Source organism: Miniopterus schreibersii (genome assembly GCF_964146895.1).
Source record: "Miniopterus schreibersii genome assembly, chromosome: 11".
In the NCBI taxonomy this organism is placed as follows: domain Eukaryota; kingdom Metazoa; phylum Chordata; class Mammalia; order Chiroptera; family Miniopteridae; genus Miniopterus; species Miniopterus schreibersii.
The window spans coordinates 27,285,587-27,312,962 of record NC_138111.1 but is presented as its reverse complement, the minus strand read 5'-3'; the positions used below and the strand labels follow the sequence as shown (position 1 = coordinate 27,312,962).

General features: G+C 41.8%; 1 protein-coding gene across 1 annotated transcript; it reads left to right on the top strand.

Annotated features, from left to right (window-relative positions):
• Positions 1-271: 271 nt before the first annotated feature.
• Positions 272-26,689, top strand: LOC308564068 (phospholipid-transporting ATPase FetA-like; the record flags this gene model as incomplete). The annotated part of the gene is made up of 14 exons (XM_081151774.1): positions 272-447; positions 3,097-3,305; positions 5,337-5,380; positions 14,300-14,464; positions 16,315-16,426; positions 17,670-17,775; positions 18,163-18,310; positions 18,853-19,036; positions 20,691-20,914; positions 22,930-23,013; positions 24,089-24,334; positions 24,498-24,636; positions 25,438-25,568; positions 25,667-26,689. The coding sequence occupies 14 exons, from the start codon at positions 272-274 to the stop codon at positions 25,847-25,849; spliced, it is 2,151 nt and encodes a 716-aa protein (XP_081007900.1). The 3' UTR covers positions 25,850-26,689.
• Between the last annotated feature and the right edge of the window lie 687 nt (positions 26,690-27,376).

The window sequence follows — 27,376 nt, the reverse complement described above, 5'->3', positions numbered from 1 at the left end:
TAATTAATATTTAATATATTTTAGTTATTATCATATACCTTCAAATCCAGTATCATATACTTTCAAATCCCAGCTCCTGGTGGGCTTTCTTTTTCTGTCCTGTGTACTACTGCCTAGAGCCTATAAACTTCCCAGACCCCTCTCCTTCAAGAAGAGAGAGGAGCTTTGTTGAGAGATAAGGCTCCAAAAGGCAGAACTAAAGTAGCATATGCCTTGGATGAAATGTTAATTCTTTTTTTTGGATTTCTAGATTTTTCTGCTTTTAGGTAGCATGTGTTTTGTCCTAGCAGTTGGGCATGGCATTTGGGAGAACAAGAAAGGCTTCTACTTCCAGAATTTTCTGCCATGGAATGAATATGTCTCTTCATCATTTGTCTCTGCCATCCTCATATTCTGGTCCTACTTCATTATTCTCAACACCATGGTGCCTATTTCACTCTACGTCAGGTAGGCCTCTTCGATCACTTTGGGTTACAGGTGGAGGAGCTGACTTCATAATTCCTGATTAATTCCCCAACTAGAATGGGAACTTTTAGAAAGCATAGACTGTGTGCTCTTTAACCCACTACTTTCCACAATGCCTGGTATATAAACACTCTGAAAAATATCTAGAGATTGCATAATGTTTTCCATATCCAGAATACTGTCCTAGGTACTGTGTGGGTTATACAAAAAGAAAATTGTCCCTGCCCTCAAATAGCTTATAATGTAAGTGACAAATAAGACGTACAAGCACATGAAATAATTAGAAAAAATACACACAAATTTTGTGATGCTAAAGCATCAGCCACACAGCCCCTAATTTATCACTGAGATAGAGTACAAACATTCATTTGTAAATCAGTTAATCATAACTCAGAATGCGTTTTCCCATAGAAAAAAATGTGGAAAATGGTGGATAGGTGTAATTGTGACCCAAGTTCTGCTTCTTAAAAGTTGGAGAAGAGCCCAGCCAGCATGACTCAGAGGTTGAGCATTGACTTATGATCCAGGAGATCTTGGTTCAGTGCCCACTCAAGGCACATGCCAGGGTTGCGGGCTCAATCCCCAGTAGGGGGTGTGCAGGAGGCAGCCGATCAATGACTCTCTCATCATTGATGTTTCTATCTCTCTCTCCCTCTTCCTTCCTCTCTCTGAAATCAATTAAGACATAGTAAAAAAGAAAAAAAGTTGGAGAAGAGAAGATGATGGATGTTTCCTCTTCTTCTTGCACCATGGACAAAAATTGAAATACAAAAATAAGTCTTTACTCTGATTTTCTTTTTCTGTTTGCAACATTTCCTTTCACAAACACACACCCAAACACATTTTCTCATCCTTCTTTCCAGGTTTCCTAAATCCTGCACTGTGGCATTCCAACCTGAAAAGCACCCTACACAACTAAATTATCTTGTTAATTTAGCAGATATTTGTTGAGCACTTACTATGAGCCAACCACTGTATTAGGTGCTAGAGAAAGAAACATTACTAATAAGGCAGCCCTTTCTCTAAATAAGCTTACAACATTGCCATGGAAACAGATACTTAAATGAATAATTATGGTACAATATAAAAATTAGGTAATAGAAATATATATGTAAATGCTATGGGAGCCTTGAAAAGGAATGGATTAGTTCTGCCTGGAAAGGCTTAGGTGTCTACAGAAAAAGGGAATAAACTCATAATTGAGAAAAGAGTAGAATTCACCAAGCAGAAAATAAGAAAAGAATATTGTAAGCAGAAAGATCAGCACGTGCAAAAGTTTGGAGGGGTTTTTTAAGCTTAATCTTGCCATAGAACAGTGAATAGCCTAAACTCAGATGTTAGATGGTAGTTTAGGATCAGATCCAAGAAAGACTTAAAAGTCAAGCCAAGGAGTTTGGATTTTATCCTAAAAGCAGCAAAGATCTTTCTAAGGAAAGAAATAATGTGATTAAATGTTTCGATTTAGAGAGATTGCTATAGTCGCTTGTATGGCAAAGGAAGGGAGATCACAACAAATGAGGAGAGTCATCAATGTGTGTATGAGTACCACTCCCCTCAGCTCAAACAAAAAAATCCATGTTGTTCAATGCACCTTTCTCAGATAGGGGTTACTAATGAAGCAATCTAAACTAACACATATTAAATATGAATGATAATAGGAAGAAGGCCCCTTAAAAGTCTTCACTGTATTAAAATGAAGATGCTTTATGTTAACCACAAAGAATCTGTAAGGAATGTTATTTGCAACAGAAGAGGAATGTGACAAAGGCAGTAGGGAAAAGTCAGATAAAATGAAAAGGAGGCGCCCTAGCCGGTTTAGCTCAGTGGTTAGAACATTGGCTTGCAGACTGAAGGGTCCCAGGTTTGATTCTGGCCAAGGGCACATACCTCGGTTGCAGGCTCAATACTCAACCCCGGGTGGGGCACGTGCAGGAGGCAACCAATTGGTGTATCTGTTTCACATTGATGTTTCTCTCTCTCTCCTTTCCACTCTCTCTGAAAAGCAATGGAAAAAATATCCTTGGGTGAGGATTTAAAAAAAAATGAATAGGAGGCTATGAGGGGGAGAAGCTACCCCAAAGGTAGGTATCTCTGCCTGGGAATTTATCAGAGGGTCAGCTCCCGTAAGTTTTTCCTGATTTCCACTGATACTTCCCTTCTTGTTCTGAAACAAAGAAGCTCTGAGTGTTTTAACTTTCTCTCAATCTCATCAATTGATTTACCTGACAGCAGTAATAATCATCTAATTAAGCCTCGTCAGCCTTTTATAAGTTAGCTGTTAATTCTATCAAGCCTTGCATTACTGCAGAAGTTCAAAATTTGTGACTTTTCCTAGATATGTTTTGGAAGAAGAAAGAGCGAAAGGGGAAATGCCCCTGCAAAGGTAATCAAGTATATCTGGATCCAGATGGTAATGCCTTGTGTGATAATGGTCAAAGTCAGAATTACAATGGGTTGGCTGGTGGCAAGAGTCCTGTGATCCAAGATTGATTGTAAGTTCCCAAGTAAGATACTCTGATGTGATTTTCAGATGCTGGTCCTGGCCTACCACAAGACTAGTAAGGAAACCAAGATACTGTATTTGTTTGTCCTGCTCTGACCCAGGACCCTTTTTTCTTGCTTTCTCCTTAGTGTTGAAATAATAAGATTGGGCAACAGTTGTTATATCAACTGGGATCAGAAGATGTTTTGTTCACTAAAGAACACACCAGCACAGGCTCGTACTACCACCCTTAATGAGGAGCTCGGCCAGGTCAAATATGTGTTCTCTGACAAAACAGGGACCCTGACTCAGAACATCATGATTTTCAACCAGTGTTCTATTAATGGGACACTATATGGTATGCACGTCTTCCCACTTTTCCTGAGTCCTGGAGAACCAATTTAAAGATTGTTTTATTTTTATTTTTTAATTTATCTTTATTGTTGAAAGTATCAACAAAGTCCCCTTTTTCACCCCATTGACCCCCTCCATCCTACCCCCCCCCAGGCCTACGGCACTATTGTCTGTGTCCATGGGTTATGCATATATGCACATAAATTCTTTGGTTAATCACTTTTGCAGATTATTTTCAAGAATAATCAAGCTCTAAGTCACATTTGCCTTAGTCTCATAGCCTTCTCTATTCATTAGACAAAGATCATTTAGCCCATTCAGTTCTATTCAAAAAGTATTTAGTGCCTTGTAGATGCAATCCATCATGTTAGACATTGGAAATACCAAGATATACAAGCTTAATCTCGGTCCTCAAGGAATTTCTAATGTCTTGGGAATGTCAGTTTACTCATATTAAGTCAGATGGAGCAACCAGCATATTACCGAAGCTGCTAATTTCCTGATTCTCCCTCAGACCAATAAACAGTCTTGAGAGAAGCTATCAAAGTGTAGTCAGAGTTTGCTCAGTATTTCCTATGCCCAGTTCCTCATTTATTTCATTCCTTAATCATAAGTTTGTTTTCATGATAGTGTTAAGGCCTCATGTGTGTGAGCATTCATACCCAGTGCACTAACTAGCAGAGGAAGGCAATCACATCTAAAAAGCTAGAGCATGTAGGATGTTCTTCTGGGATGATGAAAAACCTTTGAAACTAGTGCACAACATTGGTAGGTGCATAACATTTCGAATGCACTAAATGTCACTGTGTTGTACACTTTAAAATGTTTAATTGTATGTTATGTGAATTTCACCTCAATTAAAAAATAATTAAAATTTTTAAATTTCAAAGAAAGCTAGAGCACTCTAATAATTCCTATTATCTCTGCCAAACAAGGTTTATTTTTGGATGAATTGATTTGGGTGAAGATCTTATTCTCTGACTTATTATAAGATCTGGGTAAGGTTGAAAAGGGTCATGGGTGTTTCTGTGCTTGGCCTCAGACTGTCTTCCACCCCAATTCTGTCTGTCCTATACTCTCCACTGGCCTAGATCCTAAACATTCTAGCCCTATTTTCACATCTCTTCTAGATAACTTTTCTGATTGGAGGGCTTCCTGAGGTATGAAGTCTCTCAGATCCAGTGACTAACCTCCAGCTTCACCTCACTCTCACTTAAGGGAGATGAGTTGGGACCCAAGCAGATGCCTGCTTCTTACCACTGGCTTGGGGAAAGAAGTTTACTGTAGCACTGAGGGCTAAGAATAGCCTGAGGGCTAGGTAGCCTGAGGGGATTCAAGGCAGTTTAACTGCAAGTCTATGATGATAAAATCAAAAGAAAAAAGCTTTTAAAAACCCTTCTTTAAATTACCATATAACCCAGTAATTTCATTCCTAGGTATATACCAAAAAAAAATTGACAGTCTGAGGCCAAAAAATTGAAAACAGGATTCAAACAAATAGATATATGCTAGTGTTCATTGCAGTACTATGCACAATAGCCCAGTAGTAGAAACAACCCATATGTGTATTAACAGATGAATGAATAAACAAATTGTGGTATATCCATACAATGGAATATTAGTCAAAAAAAGTAATGATGTCAACAATTTAAAAAAAGTAATGAAGTTCTGACACATGCTACAACATGGATGGTCTTGAAAACATTATGCTAAATGAAATAAGCCAGACACAAAAGGAAATACTGTATGATTGTATTTATATGTAATGTCTAGAATAGGTAAATTTACAGAGACAGAAAGAACAGTAGAGGTTACCAAGGGCTGGGAATAGGGAGTTTCTGTTTAGGATGCTGAAAAAGTTTTGGAAATACAATGGTGATTGTTGCACAACACTGTGAATGTAATTAATGTCACTGAATTTTACACTAAAAATGTTTAAAATGGCAAATTTTATGTTATATATACTTTACCACAATAAAAAAATGTTAAGCCTTTCTTTAAAACCCAATTCTCTCCTCTGTTTACTTACCAACAGGTGCTGTCTATGACAAGTATGGACAGAAGGTGGAAGTCTCTGAGGTGAGTGATTACAGCTCCCTGTGAAATGCATGTAGGAGCTGAGTGAGGCTGTGCTGCACAGCGGCATCTTAACACAAGTGGGGACTCCTTTAGTCCCTGAAATATTAAAGCTTTTATTGGTCCCATAATATCAGAAATCATTATATAAATGACCTACGTTTGAGGAGATTTGGGTTTGTGTTTTAAAATGAAAATGGCTTTATTGTGTGTTTTCTGTTTAAAAAAGTAATCTGTGCTCACTATAAAAAAAAAACCAAACAATACAGAAATGTATGAAGAATAAAGTTAAAATCACTTAATCCTGTTTAGATAACCAATGTAAAATATGCTTTTCCTATTTATATATATATATATGCATACATATACATCTAAATATGATAGATAGATGGATAGATAGAAGAAAGAGAGGAAGGGAGGGAGGGAGAAAAGAATCATGCTCTTTTCAGCCTCTTTTTATTCACTTGACACTATACTGTGGTCCTCTTTCCATGTCAATAAATTAAAGTCTGCACCATCATTTTGAATGACTGTTGTATCCAATTGTATTGATATACCTTAATTTAATCAAGACCTATTTTTATTCCATTTTCTTTTGCTATTATAAATAGCATTGTGGTAAGCACCCTGGTACATACATTTTTGTCTCCTCTTCTGATAATTATTTCCTTAGAATAAAGCCAGAAGTGAAATTGGTTGGTCAAAGGGTACCCACATTTTTTAATGTATTTAATATTACCATATTGCCCTCTAGATAGATTGCACCAAAATATAATCCCACCAAAAATATATGAGAATTCCTTTTCTCCCCTATCTTTGTCAATACTGGGTATTAACAGTGTTTTAATCTTTAGAAATTTAATTGGTGAAAATGATATCTCATTTAATTTACCTTTCTTTGATTACTCATCAGGTTAAATCATTTTTATGTGCTTATTTTCCTTCCCCTTCCCAATCACTTTATTGCCCATTTATACTTATTTTGTGAACTGCCTATTCGTATTCTTTGCCTTTTTTTTTAAACTTAAAAGTGTTCTTTATATAGTAAAAATAACAACTCTTTCTTTATCTGCTAGCTCCAATATATTCTCCATGCTGCTACCAGAGGACTTTCTCTAATACAAATATAATTATGTCACTTCCAGCAGAAAATTGTTGTGACTCCCTATTACATATTAGATGCTAACGCAGGATCAGCCTCATGCCTGACTCTTCAGTTTATCTCTCATCACTCACCAGCTTCCAGTTTTAAAGAATATGCCCAAGAGCTCAATTCTAGAAAAGCCTCAGGGGATGCTATATAATGATTTATCTTAAATTATTGAACCCACAAACTTTCCAGAGCTTACAACTCCGTGGCTGGCCAGGTCTAGGGCTTGGCTCTGAACCTGACCATACTTCTTTGCTGCTATGACAAAACTCTATGTGGAATATAGAAAAGAGCCCATATAGCTCAACTACAAACTTCCCTTACCCCAACATAACACCAGCAGGACAATTGTGTCTGTACTTGACATATTGGGGCCCAGCCCAAGTAGTACCACAGCTACAAAGAACTAGAGAAATATCCTTGAGAGTTCTGGTATAGACTGGAGAAATCTATTAATGTCACACTCCAGGGTGGAAATGAGAGAGCCTCAAAGCCAAATTGAACCAGAAAAAAAATGTTTACCCAAGGTGGCTACCAGCAGCCTAGCTGAAATGGAGAATGAAAGTAATGTCTAAAGAAGCCAAGGTCATAGCCAGGAAAATGGTAGTTAATAAGAAGTCCAAAGATTGAGGCAAAGTCAAGTACCACGGGGGCGAGTTAGACACAGAAAGGAATCAGGTATGCTGACAGGACAAGTGAAATGGTTCAAAATGAAATCTGGAACAAGTGCTATGTACTGAAGATTATTTATAATGCAGCCTTGCCTCTATCTTGCAGTATTCCTCTCTAGTCCCCTGTGAAGTTAAATAGGAATAGTGTAACTGGTATGATATCAGTATTCAGTTTCATTCCCAGCTCCCAAAATCAGGCAGAGGACAGCCAGAGACAAGACTTTTTCCAGATACCATTACTAATAGGGAGCAGTTACCCCCTCATATCCTCAGGTTTGATTATCATGGATTTGGGACTTGGAACAGTAGAGACTGAAGCTGGCCATTCATCATTCAGGATAGCTGGTGGGGGGAAAGGGAGTAAGAAGAGTCTGCCAAGCAGTGTTCAGCTTGTCTCCTGTGGGATGGATCTTTTCTGGCCCAAAATGAATGGATGGTCCAAGTCAGAGCTAAAAAGGCCTTGGAAACCAGCACAGGGTCTCCTTCATTTATCTTACTTTTCTCTTCCAATCCTCCTAAGAGTTCTTATCACATTACAGAAATTGCTCCCAAATTGACCTTTTACAATGTTAAGCTGCTGCTGAGAAGTTTGTTCTGGCTTATGTATTCCAGAAAACAGAAAAGGTTGACTTCTCCTACAACAAATGGGCTGATCCTAAGTTTTCATTTTATGACAAGACTTTGGTGGAAGCAGTAAAAAGGGGAGATCGCTGGGTACACTTGTTTTTCCTCTCACTCTCATTGTGTCATACTGTGATGTCAGAAGAGAAAGTAGAAGGTGAGAAGGGACCTAAGTCCTTAGGGACTGAGAATATGCCATAGAGTCTAGGCTGGTTGGAGGTGGGGGTGGTTTGATACCATTTGTAATGGCTTCATCTAAGAAAGAACTTTCTAATAGGAAGTATTGCCTAGCAGCGGAATGGATAGTTAAGATAAGTAGTGAGCTCTTGGTCACTGGAAATATTCAAGTAGAAAACAACCTCTTAGTTTTAAAGAAGATTCAGTCATTGGATAGGGGTCAAACTTGGTGCTATCTAGGGAGCTTCTGATCTTGAAACTTTGTGATGTTATGTGATAGAGTCCATCTGAATGATCCCCAAGATCAGCTCCACTGTCTCTGACAAGACTTCCTGAAGGGTGAATGGATTTGTCCTTTTGTTACTTTACTATTAAAAGGTATCCCCACACATCCTAGTTTCTTTAGTAACCAAATACAGGGTGGGGAAACAGTAGATGTGAGTATGTGAAACACAGATTATTCTTGTATTATTATTTATTAATCATTGTATTATTTTCCATACAAACAACTGTAAACCTACTTTTGCTCCACCCTGTGTAGCTATATCATCCATGATACCCAAACTTTTTTTAGAAACAATGAGAAATGACCAATTATAAATTAAGAGGACTTCTTTTCTTAACAAACAAGAATTTAGGTAACCAAATAAATCACATCCTTTAAAATCGATATACTCTTTATATAATACTACACCTTATATTTGTATATTACTTTACAGTTTTGGGTTTTTTAATACTTTTTTATTGATTTTAGAGAGAGGAAGGGAGAGGGAGAGAGATAGAAACGTCAATGATGAGAGGGAGGCATTGATCGGCTGCCTCCTGCACACCCCTTGCTGGGGACTGAGCCACAGCACAGTCATGTGCTCCGACCGGAATTGAACAGTGACCTCCTGGTTCATAGGTCGATGCTCAACCACTGAGCCACGCCGGCTGGGCTTACTTTACAGTTTTATAAATTGTTTTCATTTATATTATCTCCCACAATCTTCACAACAGCCCTCTGAGGTAAGCAGAAAATGAAAACTGATCTAAATTTTGAAGGAAACTGAAGCTAAAAGAGATTAAAGGACTTGCCTAAAATCCTATATCTAAGAATGGCGGAGATAAGAACTTAAATTTCATGTCTCCTGGCCTCGTGAGCTCCCGCCCCACCACAGGCCTCTCTGGGCCTCACATTCCAACAAGTTCCTATTATTTGAAGCATATTTGGACTTGTCTCTTTACTACCTTGAGTGACAAGGTAGAAAACACACTAGAAAATAGTCTTATTGTCCCATAGATATATCTTATGTCTGACCTAAAATTATACTCCCCCACCCAGTTCATTCACAAGTATAAGACTCTGATTATGAAACTGCTTTTAAAAATTAAATTGTCCTTCTGAAGAGAAATAATCTAAAATAGATCTCAGGTTGTGGTGATATTCTAAAAGAGAAGCTCAAGAAATGTCTTGAGTAATATTAGATTAAAAGACTAATTCAACAAAGTGAGTCATTTAGCACCCCAGGATAAGAGTTTCAAAAGTGGCAGTACTCATTCATATAAATTTTTAACTGTTTATTAAAACATCAATATTACCATGTCTTAGTGGTATTTATTTAAAGTTTGGCCAGTCTTATAAAGGAACACTTTATGCAGGACCACCTGCATGAGACTCATCCAGGAAATCTGTTAAAAATTCTATTTCTTGGGCCCTCCTCCCAGATTTTGTGATTCTGGATGCAGTAAACTTGGATAGAGCCAAGAATCTGCATATTTAACAAGCTCTCTGGGCCATCTTTACCCACTAAAGTTGGAGAGTTTTGTTCATCTGTATACATTGCATGTACCATGTACCTCTGTAATATTAATTCAGGTCTGTAAAATGAGTTGAAAATATTGGAAAGAAAGAAAAAACCTGACTTGTTCTATACAACCTGGCCTTTTAGGGCCAAACCATGAGGAATTTTTGAAGAAAGATGCCTCTCTTGGGCTCCATCTTTATGTAAACCATTTGGAAGACAGTGTCACTTCTGGGTGGACTTCAGCTGCACATCTCTGTGGGCTCTGGCTGCCCTCTTCTCTCCTGCCAGGTGAGCTGGTGTACCAGGCTCAGTCCCCAGATGAAGGTGCCTTGGTCAGTGCTGCCAGGAACTTTGGCTTTGTGTTGCTTTCCCGTACGCCTGAGACAATCACTGTAGTCGAAATGGGAAAAACCAAAGTCTACCAACTGCTGGCTATTTTGGACTTCAGCAATGTGCGCAAGAGGATGTCTGTTATTGGTGGGTGCCCCTCCCAATAGGTCCACTCCCCTTATTTGTCTTTCATATACTTTTGTACATTGACTTTCTCTTTACACACAGATGTTTTCTCCCACCCACATGCCTTCTCACAGGTACTATGCCTCAAATACAAACACACAGCCATTCCCACCTTCTCTGTCACATATCTTTATATTTTCTTTTATACACAGTGGGGGCTTACTACCATATGCTAGGGTCCTTCTGTAGTGTTCCTGAGTAGTGGTTTGTAAGAACCCCTAAAGCTAAGATACGAACAGAGAATAAATCCATAAAGCCTGAACTTGGAGTAAGAGGGGGGCAGAAATATAGGGGAAATTTATGCTATCTTTTTCTAAATTAGTTTGGGTCATTTTTCATCCTTGGTCCTTACTAAGTGTGAGCCTTGGTATGGAACTTGGACTTGAGATGCTAAACGTGATTCTGCATCAGTCTTCCACAGGTGATACTGAACCAATGGAAGAACTGGTTCCATAAGGTGCTCTCTCACTCTCACCAGCCTTCACCACATCACTTATCTTGTGTTTAGCCCCAAAATGTATCAGAAACAAGTGTCATGGGAACAGCCTCCTGCCATCCCTCAGTGGCCCAGACAAGTTCTTGTAACAGTGGGCCTATATGGTTGCTTTGCTTGGTTTGCTTATCCTTAGTGAGGACACCTGAAGATCGGGTAATATTGTTCTGCAAGGGAGCAGACACCATCCTCTGTCAGCGGCTTCATCCATCCTGTACATCCCTCAGAGATGTGACCATGGACCATTTAGATGTAAGTGTGTAGGCTGTAGGGGAGGGAAGCTATGGGTGGTTCTGTGTATCTGGATATGTGTCCACATGTGTCCCTCTGTCATTGTGTTTCCATGTAGGTATATATTGGTGTCTGTGTCTCTTAAATTGATGAAGAATAAAAACTACCTCATTCTGTGGGATTCTCACTGATCATATTGTCAAGGAGTTGGATGGCACAGGATCCCAGGGGCATGACAAGGACTTTGTCTCTGGGATCACTTACACAGTTGGAATAGTTCTCTCTGATTCCTGGCTTTGGAGCTCCCATGGTCAGACCTAGAATTTGCTTCAGAATAGGGCCTGCTGGTATGGGAGGCCCCACCCCATGAGCCATGATGAGAATGGATTGCTTTTAGGGTATGGAGCGGAAAGCACAAGGCCTGAGCTGTAGGGGACTGTTTGATACCATGCTTTGTTATCTACAGAATTAGAATCCCCAAAGGTACCTCCCCCCTACCTACCCTAATCCACTTCCACCCTCTAGGATTTGAGATATATAGAAAGAGAATGGCTCCAGTGTGCTGGCACTAGGAAGGAAAACCAGATCCATAGTCTCTGGGGTTTCTACCCTTATACCTAGATATATAGAGGGTTGGGGGAATAGGACAGGGAATAGGATGAGGAAGAGGTAGATCAGAAAAAATGTTTTAAAGAAGAAAGAGATTTGAGAAAATGCTATTTAATTAGGGCACTTTGGCTTGCCTCTATATTAACACATAGTCAGAAGTCAGAGAACAAATGGCCAATAAGCACATGAAAGATGTTTAGTGTCATTGGCCATCAGAGAAATGCAAATCAAAACCATAAGATACTACTTCACATCACTAGGATAGCTAAAATAGCAAAGATAACCAGACAGTAGTAAGTATTGGCAAGGATATAGAGACATTTTAACCTTCATGCATTGTTGATGGGAATGTAAAATGATGTAGCCATTTTGGAGAACAGTCTGGCAGTTCCTGAAAAGGTTAGGCATTGAGTTATTCTGTGACCCAGCAGTTCCACTCCCAGGCATGTTCCCAAGAGGAATGAAAGTATACATCCACACAGAAACTCGTACATGAATGTTCTATGAAACAACCCCAATGCCCAGCAACGGATGGACAAATAAAATGTGGTATATCCATACAATGAATTATTCAGTCACAAAAAGGAATGATGTAGCCCTGGCTGGGTGTGGCTCAGTTGGAGCACCATCCCATCCACCCAAAGGTTGCAGGTTCAATCCCTGGTCAGGGCACATACCTGGGTTCAGATTTGATCCTCCTCTTGGGGCATGTACAGGAGGCAATGTTTCTCTCACATTGATGTCTCTCTCCCTTTCTCTCTCTGTCTCTCCCTTCCTCCCTCTTTAAAATTAATAAGCATGCTCTCCAATGAGGATTTTTTTTTAAAAAAAGGAATGATGTACTACATGCTACAATGTGGATGAACCTTGAAAACATTTGCTACGTGAAAGAAGCCAGTCACGAGAGGCAACATATTATATGACTCCATTTATATGAAATGTCCAGAATAGGCAAATCTGTAGAAACAGAAAGTAGGTTAGTGGTTGCCAAGGGCTACAGAAAAGGGAATGGGAATGACTGCTAATGGATATAGGGTTTCTTGTGGGGGTGATGAAAATGTTCTGGAATTAGATAGTAATGATGGTTGCACAACTTTATGGATAAAATTTTAAAAACAACAACACCAATTATATACTGTAAAAGGCTGAATTTTATGGTATCTACATTATATCTCAAGTGTTTTTCCTTCTAGAACACTGAAGGTTATCTTCTCAGAGAGCATTTCCATAGACTTGCTTAGAAAGGGGGGGTCATAAAACTGTTTCATATCTTTCAACCTGCTTCCTACTACCAACCTTAACAGAAACCCATAGTAGAGCCTGACTACACCACAATTTGTCAACCACTGATGATAAACCTATGAGTCAAGCTCCAAAAACCCACTCATGCAGAAGCATAGCTCCAGGACCTCTAGGACAGGGATCAGCAAACAGACCATATAAAAATAAGTGGCAGTCAGGATCTGGCCCCAGGGCCCTAGTTTGACCACCAGAAGAGAAAAAAACAAAAGGGATATGTAAGAAATACTGTTGACATAGGCTGCTAAGTTATTTGTTGAAGGATTAAGAATCTGTCAGTGTATTCTTAAGCTTGCCAACTCCTGTTACCAGTATCCTATGCAAAATCAGTTTCTGCCATATCTTTTCCTTCTTAAGAATTCTCTAAGGTCTTCTCTTAGGCTTCTGTTTCATAGCTTCACTGGCCAACACTACAGAGGTTTAAAAAATGGCATTCCCTCCTTACATATACTGCCTTATGTTAATTTCACCCAACAGCTAACATCCAACACTCAGGAGTTAAACAGTGAACTAAGAGCAAAATATCAAGATGATAAATTCCATTTCTCTTTGTTCTTATAATGCCAAAGTGAATTGTTTTGAAGCTCACTAAAACAGTTATGTAGAACTGTTATTCACATGCAATTCTCAATACATAAAATGTGCTTCTAACCCACATTAGGGCAGTTGAATTCTGCCCTAAACAACCCACATTCTCACCTAGCCCTCCTTGTGAGCAGGAATATACTTCTGCAAGATAGCAAGCTATGGTTAGGATATATCTCAGTGGCCAAGAGGCAGAAAGATGCTTGCTCACCCAGAGAGCATTTCAGCAGTGGCCTCACTTAACAGTGCTGAGTCAACCAGCTGGAGACAAATATATAATATGTGTGCTATTTGAGATATCCATTGAATACTTGATGAAGGAAAGCAGAGACAGAAGAAAAAATGAATGTATACTTGTAAAAAATAGTAATACCTTTCATTATTTTTTATAACAATTCTTTCTTTTTACTCCATTCTCATATTATAGACATCATTAACTTTTCTGTAGGGGCTGAATTACTATCCCAATTTTAGAAGAAAGAAATCTAGAAGGCTTGGTTTTTCCCACGGTCACACAGCAAATTCCCTAATTACAGATAGAAGCTAAAACCTTCTGTCAGAAGTACTCTCATACTTTACCCCAGTTACGCTGGCCCAATCCTTAGGACATTTTGCTGAGAAAGCTCAACCGTTGCTTTCTGGTTAGGCTAGGTACTAGCCGCATGGTAGTAATCATTAATCCCTATTTTGCAGGCAGATGGGGCCTGTGGGGTGAGTCTGCCACTCCTTTGACTCAGCCCTAACCCAGCCCAGGTCCACTCAGTGCATGCACATGTCTTCCAGGAATTTGCCAGTGAAGGCCTTCGCACCCTTGTTGTGGCCTACCGAGAACTGGACAATTCTTTCTTCCACGACTGGAACAAGAAACACAGTGAAGCCTGCCTGTCTGTGGAGAATCGGGAATATAAAATATCAAGTGTCTATGAAGAGATCGAAAAAGACTTGATGGTTAGTATGAGGAAACGAGGAATAGACTGGGGCATAATGAGGATGGTGGTCAGCAGACTGAGCAAGGGCTCTGACAGGGGCTGCCAGCAAAATCAATAGCTTCAGGCTCTCTCTGGATATTAGACACTGGAATCCAAGCTAATTCAGGCTATCCTGGATCTTTGAAATCCATAAATAGTGAAAAAATGCACTAGTTATAAATTTTGTTTTTCTGGCAATGTTTCTTATCCCAAATCTGCTTACAGAAGCTAAGTGATCTGGGAGAAATCAGGATCTGGATAATGCACAATTAGATAATCCAGGACAGTTGATGGAATACACAAGACAAAATATTCTCTCATTCATTTGACATATTTATTAAGTGCGTCCTCTGTGCCAGGCACTGTTTTAAGCTCTAAGCACATAGCAGTAGACAAAACAGACTAAAAAGTAACATATATAGTATGTTAGATGGAGAAAGTGCTGTGGGAAAAGACAAAGCCAGGAAGAGAGCTGGGGGTATTGGCGTGTGCATGTGTGTTTTGAAGAGGACAAGGCATAGTGGCTTAGTCTTCCCTGTGAAGGACACACCTAAGCAGAGACCTTGAGGTGGCAGTCAAGCAGGTCCTGGGGGATTAGCTTAACAGAAGGAATGGCAAGAACAAAGCCCTGAAACAGGAGTAGGCCTCACTTGTTAATCAAACAGCAAGGCAGCCAGGGTGGCTGGTACAGTGCAAGTAGGAGGAGAGAATGAAAGGACATGAGACAGTAGTAGAGGGTCCTCATAGGCCAATATGAGAACTTATACTGAGATGTGGAAAACCACTGATGAGTTCACCCAGAGAAGCGATGTGATAGCTTTTAAAATGGTCTCTCTGGCTGCCATGTTGAGATTATACTGAAGGGGAGCAAGCACAGACCCAGGGAGACCAATTAGAAGGTAGTTGTAATAGTATAATTGTGAGATGATAATGGCTTGACCGGACAGAAGCAGTGGAAGTGGTGAGGAATGGTCAAGTTCTGTACATTTTTAAAAGGTAGAGCCAACAGAATTTGCTGATGGATTAGATTATAGGATATAAGAAAAAGAAGTTAAGAATGACCCCAAAGTTTTTGACCAGACTGATATAGGCTGGCTCTGCTATAAAAGAAGAAATTACTGATACCAAATGGGAAAATTTAGAGATACCAAAGTTTACAAATCTCCTTCCATAGTCAGTTCTGTGGTTAGTATTTCTAGACTATCTGTCTAGAGGCCTAACAGAAATTAGTTAGTAGTTTGTCAGTTCCTCAGACTCAGTTCTGGTGCCCATCCCTGTAGTCAGCACTGTTGGGGTGTCATAGAGAGAAAGCACTGTGTTGGACTGAGAAGCTTTTAATCTAGTTATTTCCCTATTCATGGGGAAAAGCCTTGAAAACCTTAGAAGGCTGCAGTAGGTACAAACAAAAGAGATTCACCCAAGCTCTTGTAGGATTGAAAGAAAAACTGGAATGGGCTGTAGGGGATCCTTTATCTGGAACCCACTGCTTTTGGAGATCAAAGCCAGGAAGCATGCTATGAATCAAGGGAGAAGTGAAAGTGTTGAGAAACAGATGGTTTAGAAGTGGCACACGCAGCGTCGTGTATTACTTGGGCAAGTCTCTTCCCTCTTTGGTCCCTAATATTCTGTTTCCAAATAGGATTTCAGCATGTGGTTGAAAAGCTGCATCTACTGAGAGGTAGAGTGTGCTGAGTTTTATATCATTGGGGTCCTCATGCCAGGACAGAGCCAGCTTACTAAAGAGGATGCTGAAGTGCCAGTGGAATTGCTGGGTAGCACTAAATGCTGTGACTCTCCTTTTTCCTCACTCATTGCTGTCTCTGTTTGAAGCTGATAGGGGCCACAGGCATAGAAGATAAGCTGCAGGATGGAGTACCTCAGACAATCAGAACACTGAACAAAGCCAAAATTAAAATCTGGGTTTTAACTGGAGATAAGCAAGGTAAAGGGGAGTACCGCAGCTCACTGGCCATCCTTCCTGTCTCCGTAGCCATTTCTCCCTTGTCTTTTTTTCTTATCCATTTATTTGAAAAGTACCTTATAACCCAGGTCAAGTCCTTACAGGATAATTCCATTCCCAGTCATACATACAATTTGCTAACTGTGTATTTTATGCCAGATACTGTATTAGGCAGGGAGAACACAGATGCCTGTCATCCAGAGCTCACAAGCTAAAAATTTGAGTTGCCTTTGATTATATCCTCTCTGTTGTCCCAAAGATTTATTCTCCCACCATGTCGCACCGATTCCTCTGAAAATTCCCTTAGCTATGTCACCATCCTAGTTCAGCCTTTGTCCCCTGGTGGCTGAACTTCTGTAAAAACTTCTGAACTGATTTCTTTGTTTCTTGCCCTTATTTATTTCAGTATAGCCCACAAACAACCTAAAACATTCTACTTTTATGATGTTACTCTTCTGCTCAGGTACCTACAGTGACTATATGTGGTAGTTGGACTCCACTGTCTGGCCCTCAACATCTTGATAATGTTGCTGCCTACTACACATTCTTATCTCCATCCTAATGTGACCATTATCTTCAGTATGTCCCAAAACAATCTAATTCCTGCTCTAGGGCTTCTGTTTGGGTTGTTTCACCATTTGAAATGTGGGGGGTTTTCCCCCTTAGACAAGTCTTACTCATCCTCAAATCCTTTTTCCAGGAAAGTTTTTCTGACAATTGCAACTCTCTTCTGAATATTAATATCACTTGCAACCAGGGCTCAGGACTTAATTTAAGAAAAATTTTTTTCTTTAGTATGAATTTATTCTAAATTTCAGATTTCTTGATGTAAAGGAAAGACTGCAACCTAAACATATCTCAGTCTCTCATAAAATCCAGCATAGAAATGTGTACGATTTCTATTCAAGGAAATGCATCCTGATTGCCTAGAGAAGTGGATACAAACTGGAATTGCTTTAAGAAACAGGGAAAGGCTTTGTAGAGAAGGCTAAACCAGAATGATCCTACTTAATCGATAAATAACTCACAAGTCTGTACCAAGTAGACAGTCTGCTGTGGATGTTTGAATATGGTCTCCACTGACTCATGAAAAATACACTTTGCATCCATGGCAAATATGGACAAATGGGCTCTGCAGCCCACTGTTAGTGTCTGTGTAGCTGCATACTGTGAAAGCACCCTGTTCTAGCCAAAATGCGACCTGTGGGCTCCCCCTTCCCTGCAGAAACTGCTGTGAACATTGCCTATGCCTGTAACATACTTGAGGATGAAATGGATGGGCTGTTTATCATCCAAGGCAAGGATGAGCAGACCGTTCAGCAAGAACTCAGGTACAGATGAGAGAGCTGCCACAGCCCACTCCTGGACACAAGATCCCACCCGCCTCTTCACCAGATATGACCCCCACACTACCAGAAGGAATAGAGAAGAAATGGAGGAGGGGGAAAAAACCACAAAAATATTTGAGAGAATTTTGTGAATAAGCATTAGAGTTCAAGAGGTTGGAGTGTGGGGGTGGGGAGGTGGAGATGTGTGGTGTGTGGATGGTCAGGGACCTAAGGCAGTGGCAGGTCTCAGGAGGCAGTCAAATCGGAGGTCCTAGCTGGTGTTTTTCAGAGGCTCTGTATCCACCTTGCCCACTTTCACTCTGGGGCACATTTTCCTTCCTAAGTTCTGGGGCTTCAGGTCAGACACTAACCACTACTCTTGGTTTTCAGGTCAGCAATGCACCAGATGAAACCCGAGTCTCTACTGGAATCAGACCCAATAAACAGTTACCTTGCCACGAAGCACAAAATGTCCTTGAAGATACCTGAGGAGGTGCCCAATGGCAACTATGGCTTGATCATCAATGGCTACAGTCTGGTGGGCAACACAGAGCTACAACTCTGTTCTCTTCTTCCAAGGAGCTTTTTTCCTAGATCCAGCCCACTTCAGGGAAATTTCAAGACCCCTGAGTCACCCTATTCCCTCTCCTTTCAGGTGCCCTTGCCTGACAAACACCTTTCCCAAGCCTTCTCTAGGCAGGAATAATTAGGAAAGAGAAGCCAAGAGCATATTCCTTCCTTATCCAAATTCTTCACTACTGATGTGACCTGTCACTTAGGGGAAGAGGGGAAGTGAGCAGAACCACGTCCTCCAAAAGGAAACTTGGCCTTATCACCCAGTCAGCTGATTAGACCCAGTGAGAGACCCTGACCGGTTTCCCATTGGAGGCTGGGTCAGATGTGAGGATGCCTAGAACTGGCATGGCGGCTTGGCCTCCCTTGGGGGTAGAGTACCTTGGGAATAGTTGTGCCTGACTTCTGTAATACAGGAGAGTATGGGGGGGGAGGGGAGCCTAGGAAGGTCCTGTCCTGAGAACCTTTTTGGGAAGCCTGAAGTGTGGGTGTGTTCTGGTGCTGCAGGCCTGTGCTCTAGAAGGGAACCTGGAGTTGGAACTGCTACGAACAGCATGCATGTGCAAAGGGGTGATCTGCTGCCGGATGACACCCCTTCAGAAGGCCCAGGTGGTAGAGCTGGTGAAGAAGTACAAGAAGGTGGTGACACTGGCCATCGGGGATGGAGCCAATGATGTCTCCATGATCAAAGGCATGTGAGGGGTGGTGGGCAGTAGCCCCAGGCATGGGCTTGCCCTTTCCTTCCTCTATGGGCAGAACTGATCTGGGTGACACTCTTACTGGCTCACATTACTTCATATCATATATTATACATTGATACTGTTTTTCACCTACATTCATGCTCCTCTATACCTGCATTTCCCATTTATTTACACATGCATATATCAGCCCATACCCACAGGTATGCACACACATTTAGATTCATTCACTTAACACTCACACACACAGCTCCCATAAGAACCCATGCATATATACACAACAACAGGCTGTGCTACTACCGCACCATCTTTCTGAGATAGCATCAAAGCCCATAGAAGGGACCCTGGGGCGGGAGTCATAATCTGTTCCTTTTTTGAAAGCTGTAGGCCTGAGCAGAGTTAGGCTGAAGACAGGGCAGCCCAACTAGGGAATTAGCTGTGAGGCCCAATGCGGGGATCTTTTCCTCCCTAAGGCAGTGTTCTAGAGACCTTGCCCTGACTCCCCTGGCTGGAGGAGAAGAGCAGACTCACGGGTGCTTCGGACCAATAGAAGCAAATGGTGAAAACTGGTTTTAATTTCAGCTGAATGTTGTTAGCCTCCAGCAACTTGTAGTTCTGTGAGATACAGACAACATCTCAAGGTCCTCCAGCCAGAGGAGTCAGGGCAAGCCTCTCTCCATACAGGAAACACTAGCAGATATTCCACCTCAATACTAGGAAGTGTTATTTCTATCTTCCCCAGTTTCTAGAACTTTTTTGCTTTTTAGGGCCTTAGAGGTTTCATTTATTCCATTAAGCAATGCAATAGGTATGTGCCAGAAAAATCAATGAATTTGGCCAGCACTACAACAGACTAAGTTTTAGGAACTTAAGTGTTATCTTCTATCAAGTGTAATCCTTGCTTTATCTAGAAAAAGTCACCTTAGACCTCCTGAAGAACACTAACAAAGTAATACATCACTTATTCCTCCCAACAATTGGATTTTAGCTCCTTAGAAAAACTTAAATATTGTGTTAGATTGGCATCTATCCTGCATTTTTAAAAAATGTTTTTATTGATTTTTAGAGAAAGAGAAAGGCAGAGGGAGAGAGAAAAACATCTATGAAAGTCAAACATCAATGCATGCCTCCTGCATTCCCCCTACTGACGATCAAGCCTACAACCTGGGGACATGCCCTGACTGAGAATCAAACCAGAGACCTCTTGGTGCGTGGGCTGATGTTCAATCCACTGGGCTGCACCAGATGGGCCATCCTGCATTTTTAGTTAATTTAAGTGGCTTTAAGAGATATGAAGAAATTTTTACCTCAGCATCTGGAGAGTAAGACAGAGCCCATATGGCTATAGTAGGTGCAAAAAGCCATTCAGGATAGCTTTCCAGAACTAGACATGCCAGACATTCTTGAGCAGCAGCATCCAAAACGAAGCAAGGATGATGGAGCTGTTTTCTGACTTGTGAGGGAGGGGCAATCCACTAAGGGGAAAAGGCTCCACTAAGTGCCATTTTGAGATGGGCCTAACAGTGTTTCCAAATGTAAAATAAGGGATTTGTACAGCATAATCTCAGCCTTCCTTGTACACTTTACAGGCTGGGGGCCCAGCAAACAAGATCTGTGGCTGAGAAGCTTCTGGGGTTTCTTTTGCAGCTGCCCACATTGGGGTCGGCATCAGTGGCCCAGAAGGAATGCAGGCCATGCTCAATAGCGACTTCGCCTTCTCCCAGTTCCAGTATCTTCAGCGTCTACTCTTGGTCCATGGCCGCTGGTCCTATAATCGCATGTGCAAGTTTCTCAGCTACTTCTTTTACAAAAACTTTGCCTTCACTCTGGTGCACTTCTGGTATTCCTTCTACAGTGGGTTCTCTGCACAGGTAGGAGGTCAGGTGGCATTTCCCACTTTGGTCAACTGGGTCTTTTCTAGTCACCCCACTTCAGCCAACTCAGACTCTTTTTCTCCTCTAGAGACCAAATGTATGACATGCTGCCACCCATCTATAAAACTCCTCACCATGTTTATCCCATCTCCTAACCCTACACTTAACCTTAGATTTCCAAACCTTAACTTATCTGGCCTGGCTCTGACTTGGCCTTAACTCCTACCTTCAGAACTTTCCCATAAGATATTTTCACTTTTTCCCTGACATAGAGACATAGTTTCCAGACATATGTAATGGGGATTTTTCTTTCTTCCTTCTATTTTTTTAAGCATCCAAAGTAGTCTTTATGGAACAGGCTAAGCCTCAAGGAGCCTCTGGGTCTTGCTAGACAGGCTGGTTATGGTGTTCACTTATAGCCATACTTGGAAACACAGTTTCCTTTATTTCTCCTTCCCCAACCCAACACCGCCACCACCACCAGCACCCCGAAAACACATGCTATTGTTGTTCTAATGAATTTTTTTCAAACTATAAGAGAAAGTTTATTTAGAGAGTCTCAGAGGTAAAAGAAGTGAGCTGTAGAAGAAATGGGTTCAGGAACAAGTTACAGAGGCAAAAGAAGGGCTCTTGGAGCACCTGGGGGGAAGGGGGTGTGGAAAAGCTTGGGAGTGCTCCATAGAGAGAGCCCCACTGGGTCCTCCATCCTGAGGACTTTTATTTGAAGTCTCACAGGGAGAATCTCTATAAAATATTCATCAGCTTTCCAGGTGTGCCTCCTCAGGGTCGTGGTCTCCATTGATTGGTCAGCACCAGAGGCTGGGGGGGGGGTCATTAGTCAATGCAGGTGGTCCTGATGTCAGCCATGGCTACAATTACTCCGTCTGGCTTTGCTGCTTTTCTGGGTCTGAAGCTGAAACACAGCTGAAGGCTAGATGTCATCTCCAGGAGTTAACAGTTAAGGGAATGGTTGTGCAAGGGCTTGTAATTTTGACCATTGCTAGGCACCCAGGGCTTTCCGCCCTGGTGACCCTCTGCCCCTGGCCTATTGTTTTTACTCAGCTCATGCCTAACTGCCTACTACAGGTCATGGTGGGTAGTCACACCCCAGACCTATAACTTCTTTAATGAAAGGTTTCTAAGCAAGCTCTGTCTATTGTTCTTGTGCATCTAGGTCTGCTCTAATGAATTAATTCCACATTTGAATATGAAATCTCCCTCTAGGTAGTGGGGAGAGGTGACACCTGGATTTCGACGTTCCACAAGCTGTTCCTTTTCCTATGAGAAAATTTTCAGGGGCCTCTCAAAGAGAAATAACCTCAGGAACAATTCTCTTGGGAGATCCCTACTACCTCTGTTGCCTTAAGCTCCACAAGAAAAGGACTGACAGCAGACAGTAGTAGACTTGTATACCCACAGTGTCTAACAAAGCAGGTCTGGGTTGTGGGATGTATAGGTGTGTGTATGTATGTGTTGCTGCTGACCTCCTGTGACTATAAGGAAAGGAGCCCTCTCTCAGCCCTAGGATGGAGCACCTAGATAGGGAAGGGTCATTAGGCCTATCCTGCTTGCCAGTGTTAAAAAGTGTCCAGTGTTATAGAAGCTACTGAATGCCATAAAGCAGATAAAGAAAAAAGACCAGAAGCTTACATGCTTGGGAGTGCAGAGGTATAGTTAGCATCCCCAGGTACCCACTCTGGGTCCTTCCTGTGCAGGGAGGGGCAGTGCAAGTCATGGTAGGGTTAGTCCAAATCAGCCTTGTAAGGTTGGCCACAAACAAACTTGATTTGATACAGCCTTGTCTCAGCCTGGTAGCCAGAGTTCTAAATAGAGTAGGACCAAATACAAACTAGAGTCAGCCTTCTCAGTCAAATTTCTGAAATTCCAATGCTACTCTTAAGTTAGTGTAGTGATGGGTAGGGGGAGGTTAAGGGGCTCTCTTGGACCTGGGAGGTGGAGCTGGGACTTTGGAGAAGAGCAGAATCTAAGAAATCTCCTTGGTATTCTTCCAGACAGTTTATGATACCTGGTTTATCACTTTCTACAACCTGGTCTACACCTGCCTCCCCATCCTGGGTTTGAGTCTGTTTGACCAGGTAAGACTAGCAGCAAGCCTTGGTCAGGACTGAAGCCTCTGAGCCTTTGAGGAGTATTCCCAAAAGTGAAGAAGCCAGAAAGAGCTGAGGTCTACAAAGTCAAGTGTAAATGGAATAATTTCTAGAGCAAGGAAGGGAGCTCATCACTTAGAGAGGTATCATGGGGTAAAGTAAAGAATCTTCCTCCACATAGCATAATCATCAGTTTTAGAAATCCAAGTTTTCTTGGGACCATTTTATCTTTGTAGAGAGAAACATGGAAATTGTGCTGTATAGTAAATTGAGTATGTACAAAAGTAGTAAAAGGAAATAGAGTCATTGGGGCAGGACTAGGTAAAGCAAGGGGCTTCAAGAAAGGAAAGACCCATCCATAGATAAGGAGATAAGCCAATGCAGGGAGGCCTAGTTGAGGGTTCTTGAAGGCCAAGCTTGGGAGTATGGGTATGACACCTTTGAATTATAGGGAGTCACCCCAGAGGAGCCATCTGTCCCTGTCAGAAACTTCCTGGGCATTGGGGGGTCCTGCTGCCCTACCTTTCCCTCCTCTTCTACCCCAACCTCCAGTCCTGGGCACATGGAATAGAAAAGGAGTCTCCAAAGAGGAATAAAGTAGCAGAAAGGGGACATCATGGGAATGGGAGGAGCATCACAGAACATGGATACCTCTAAGCAACTCACTGGTCCCCATTGACTTCCCCCTCTCCTCCAACTGGAGCACTTAAAACTAGGGACTCATATCCCAACTGCCTTTCCCACCCCAAGATCCAATCCTCCCTTCTAGCTGCCCCAATCCTAATTGCCTCCTTTCTAATAGTCCCCAATCCTTGTTGCCTCTAGGTCCTTCCCACCATCTTGACCTTCTCCTAGTTTTCTTCCACTACCTAGATCCTTGCCTAGAAAGTAGGACTTCAAGAACTATCTGTGGTCACTGATCTGTTCACCGGTTCCACTTCTCAAGTAATCCATGAGGAAGGTCCTAGGCAGCCTGGCAGCAGACTCAGTGTGGGGAGAAGCCTCTATTCTGATGGAGATGGGACCTTCCTGAGCCTTCCTCCTTACCTTCTGGTGTTTCCAGGATGTGAATGAAACATGGAGCCTACGCTTCCCAGAGCTGTATGAGCCAGGCCAGCACAACCTCTATTTCAACAAGAGGGAATTTGTGAAGTGTTTAGTGCATGGGATCTACAGTTCCTTCGTGCTGTTCTTTATACCCATGGGAACCATTCTCAACTCAGTGCGCAGTGATGGGAAGGAAATCTCTGACTACCAGGCCTTCTCCCTGATGGTGCAGACCTCCTTGCTTTGGGTGGTCACAATGCAGGTGTGGACAGTAGTGGTGGGGGTAAGGGGATTGGATGAGGAGACTGTTTGGAAGAGAGCGAGGGAAGGTGGGAAGGGAGAATCCTCTATTACAGAATTGGAGAAGGGAGACGGCTGATAGGTCCCAGGTTATAGAATATTGTACATAAGAGGGTGTTTTTCAGATCGCCCTGCAGACAACCTACTGGACACTTATAAACCACTTCTTCACCTGGGGTAGCCTGGGTTTCTACTTTTGCATCTTGTTCTTCCTGCACAGTGATGGCTTGTGCCTAATGTTCCCCAACATCTTCCAATTCCTAGGTAAGGCTTTGTTCAGGATGCGACAAGGGGGTGGGAGGCAGGGGTGGGAAGTGTGAACTAAGTATATTTGCTTAATAAATGTTTACTGAGAAGCTATTACTGTGTACTAGGCTCTGTGGAGATAGATGGGAATAAGACATGGTCTTTGCCCTAAAAGGACTCAAAATCTAGCTAGGGGAAATATTTTACCTTATAGAGTTTTAAGATATTTTCAAGCTTCTTAACCTAATTTGATCTTTACAAGCATCCCCTGGGTCAGTGAGGGCAAGAATTATTAGCACCATTTTAGAGACTGGAGGTTTTTAAAATTTAAATGACTCAAATCTAGGTTTCCTGGTTCCCAGTCCAATATCCTTGCCACCATGGCATCCTGCGTATTGTCTCCCATATTAATTTCCCTGTCTCTCTCTCCACTCCGATGAAGACAAAATACAGAGGGAGCAAATACATAGATGTAGCTGGCGCCCACCTCTCCTCAAGCCATTCCTTTCCCCCTCCAAAGTCCTCTGTCCCATTTTTGTGTCCAGTCCAATGCCCTCGATTCCTATAACCAACCCCCACCTCTCCTGCCCTGCCCGGCCTTTAGAGGGAGACAAAGGCATGTGAATTCACAGTGGTAGGGCCTCAGTGTAAAGGACCTCACTGCAATTCTTTTGCATTTATATCATTTCCCAGCAGGCTAAACTGTCTCCAAATCAGTAACTTCCTTCTTTGGACTGCAGAGGTATCTAAGTTCTTACTGACAGCCCCCTTCCTCTAGGCTTTGGTTCAGCCTTTCCCCTTCTGGCTCATTGTTTACAGGTGTGGTAAAGAACACTGTGACTGTGCCACAACTATGGCTAAGTGTTGTCCTCAGCCTGGTCCTCTGTATGTTGCCTGCCATTGGGTACCAGTTTCTCAAACCACTATTATGTCCCTTCAATGTGGATAAGGTGAGTGGAACAGGGAATCTATTGAGATATAATTAAATCATGACTGTCTTTACCTTTGCCTCTGGATAAAAACCCTGTTCCTCCTGCTCTGGCTATAGGTTATTGACACAATTCATGGCATGAAACATCCGCTGCCACTCCCAGTCCTAAAGAAAACGAAAAATACAGGCGCTCGACGTTCTGCCTACGCATTCTCCCACAAACAGGGCTTTGGGCCCCTCATCACTTCTGGCAAGTTTATGAAGTCCAAGTGGCCCAAGAAAAAACAGCTGCTCTCGTAAAAAGTAGAGGCCTTTAGGAAAACCCCAAAGGATTCAGTCATTGCTCTTCCTCCCTTGTTTTTACCTAACTTAGTAATGAGGGCTTAGAGTCCCTGGGAAAACAGCATAAACCTGCTCTTCCACTCTCACTTCAGGGGCTCAGCCTCTGAATTCCCTAGAAGGCTGTGCCCAGGTAAGGCAAGGAAAGGTAAAGAAAGCTCCCAGATAAATGTTACAGCATTTCAAGAAAAAGTGACTTTAGGCCTCCCTTCTACCAACCCTTCTAAGGTTTAGTCCAGACAAGCAAATGTGGAAGTAGTGGGTAAAGAGGGGCAGTGTGGGGAAGGGAAAAGAAAATGGAACCTAAGAACCTTACTCTGGGCCCCATTTTCCATGCCCAGAGCAACCCTTAACCTTGCTAGAGCCCCACACAAACATAGTCCCATTCAGGTTCCCTTCTCAGGTTTATCTGGGGGATTCAGGATGAGTCTTTTGCTGGCCTTGGGTAGCAAAAGGAGGAGACATCTGTGAAAAGCTGGTCATAAGAAGCTGAAGAAGAGTATCTGGACCAAAAAATAAAAAAAAATTTTTAAATGGAGGTGGTTCTTGCCTTAAAGACAGCTCAGAATTTTGCCTTCTTTCCTTCTTTTTGATGCCTTTGACCCAAAAACTGATACCTTTTCGGGCCTCAAGACTGGGAGGAGGAGACTGCAGGGGATTAAATCTTTTCTTGAGGGGACATAACCATAATTGGTGAGCATTTGTTTTCATTCCATAAAATTATTTTAAGAAGAAATTGTATGTACTTTGGAAACTGTTTGTAAAAAGTAATAGAGTAATAAATTGCTTATTTTGGAGTGGAGATATTTGTATGGTCTGTTGGGGCCCCAGGGACAATAATATAGTACAAGCAATATCGTTGAACCACCCTTCCTCTTCAAATTCCCTTACCCCCTTTTCTTTCCTTTTTTAAACTCCATGCCACTTTTCTGCCCCCGCTGCTAGACTCTATCTTGACCTCAGTATCACCCCATTGTTTAACCATATAGCCCTATCCTTTTAGCACACCTTAAATATTGATTCCCAAAGCTCAGCACTAGGTTCTCTGCTCATGCTTCTCTGTACACTTTTCCTGAGTGACTTCATCCAAACTCATAGATTCATTTACCAACAAAAAGATTCTCAATTCTCTCTCTGTTCAAGATCTCTCTTCTGAAATCCAGATCCATTTATTAAACTGACTCCGAGACCCTTCACTTAGTTGAGTCTCAGGAAACTCACACTCAACCCACCAACCTGTAATTATCATTTTCCCCAAAAATTTCATCCCAGGATGCCACCGCCATCATTCCAGCCACCCAAGGCAGAATAATGAGAATCATCCTATAGTCTTCCTCTAGTCTGATGTCTAATAAGTCATCAAGTAATGTAAATTCTGCATCTTTATTATGTCTTGTTTTCAGTTCCCTCCATTATTATTACCATTGCCCTTGTTCAGACTTTGATGATCTCTCACCTGGATTACTGCATAAAAATCTCCCAACTCAT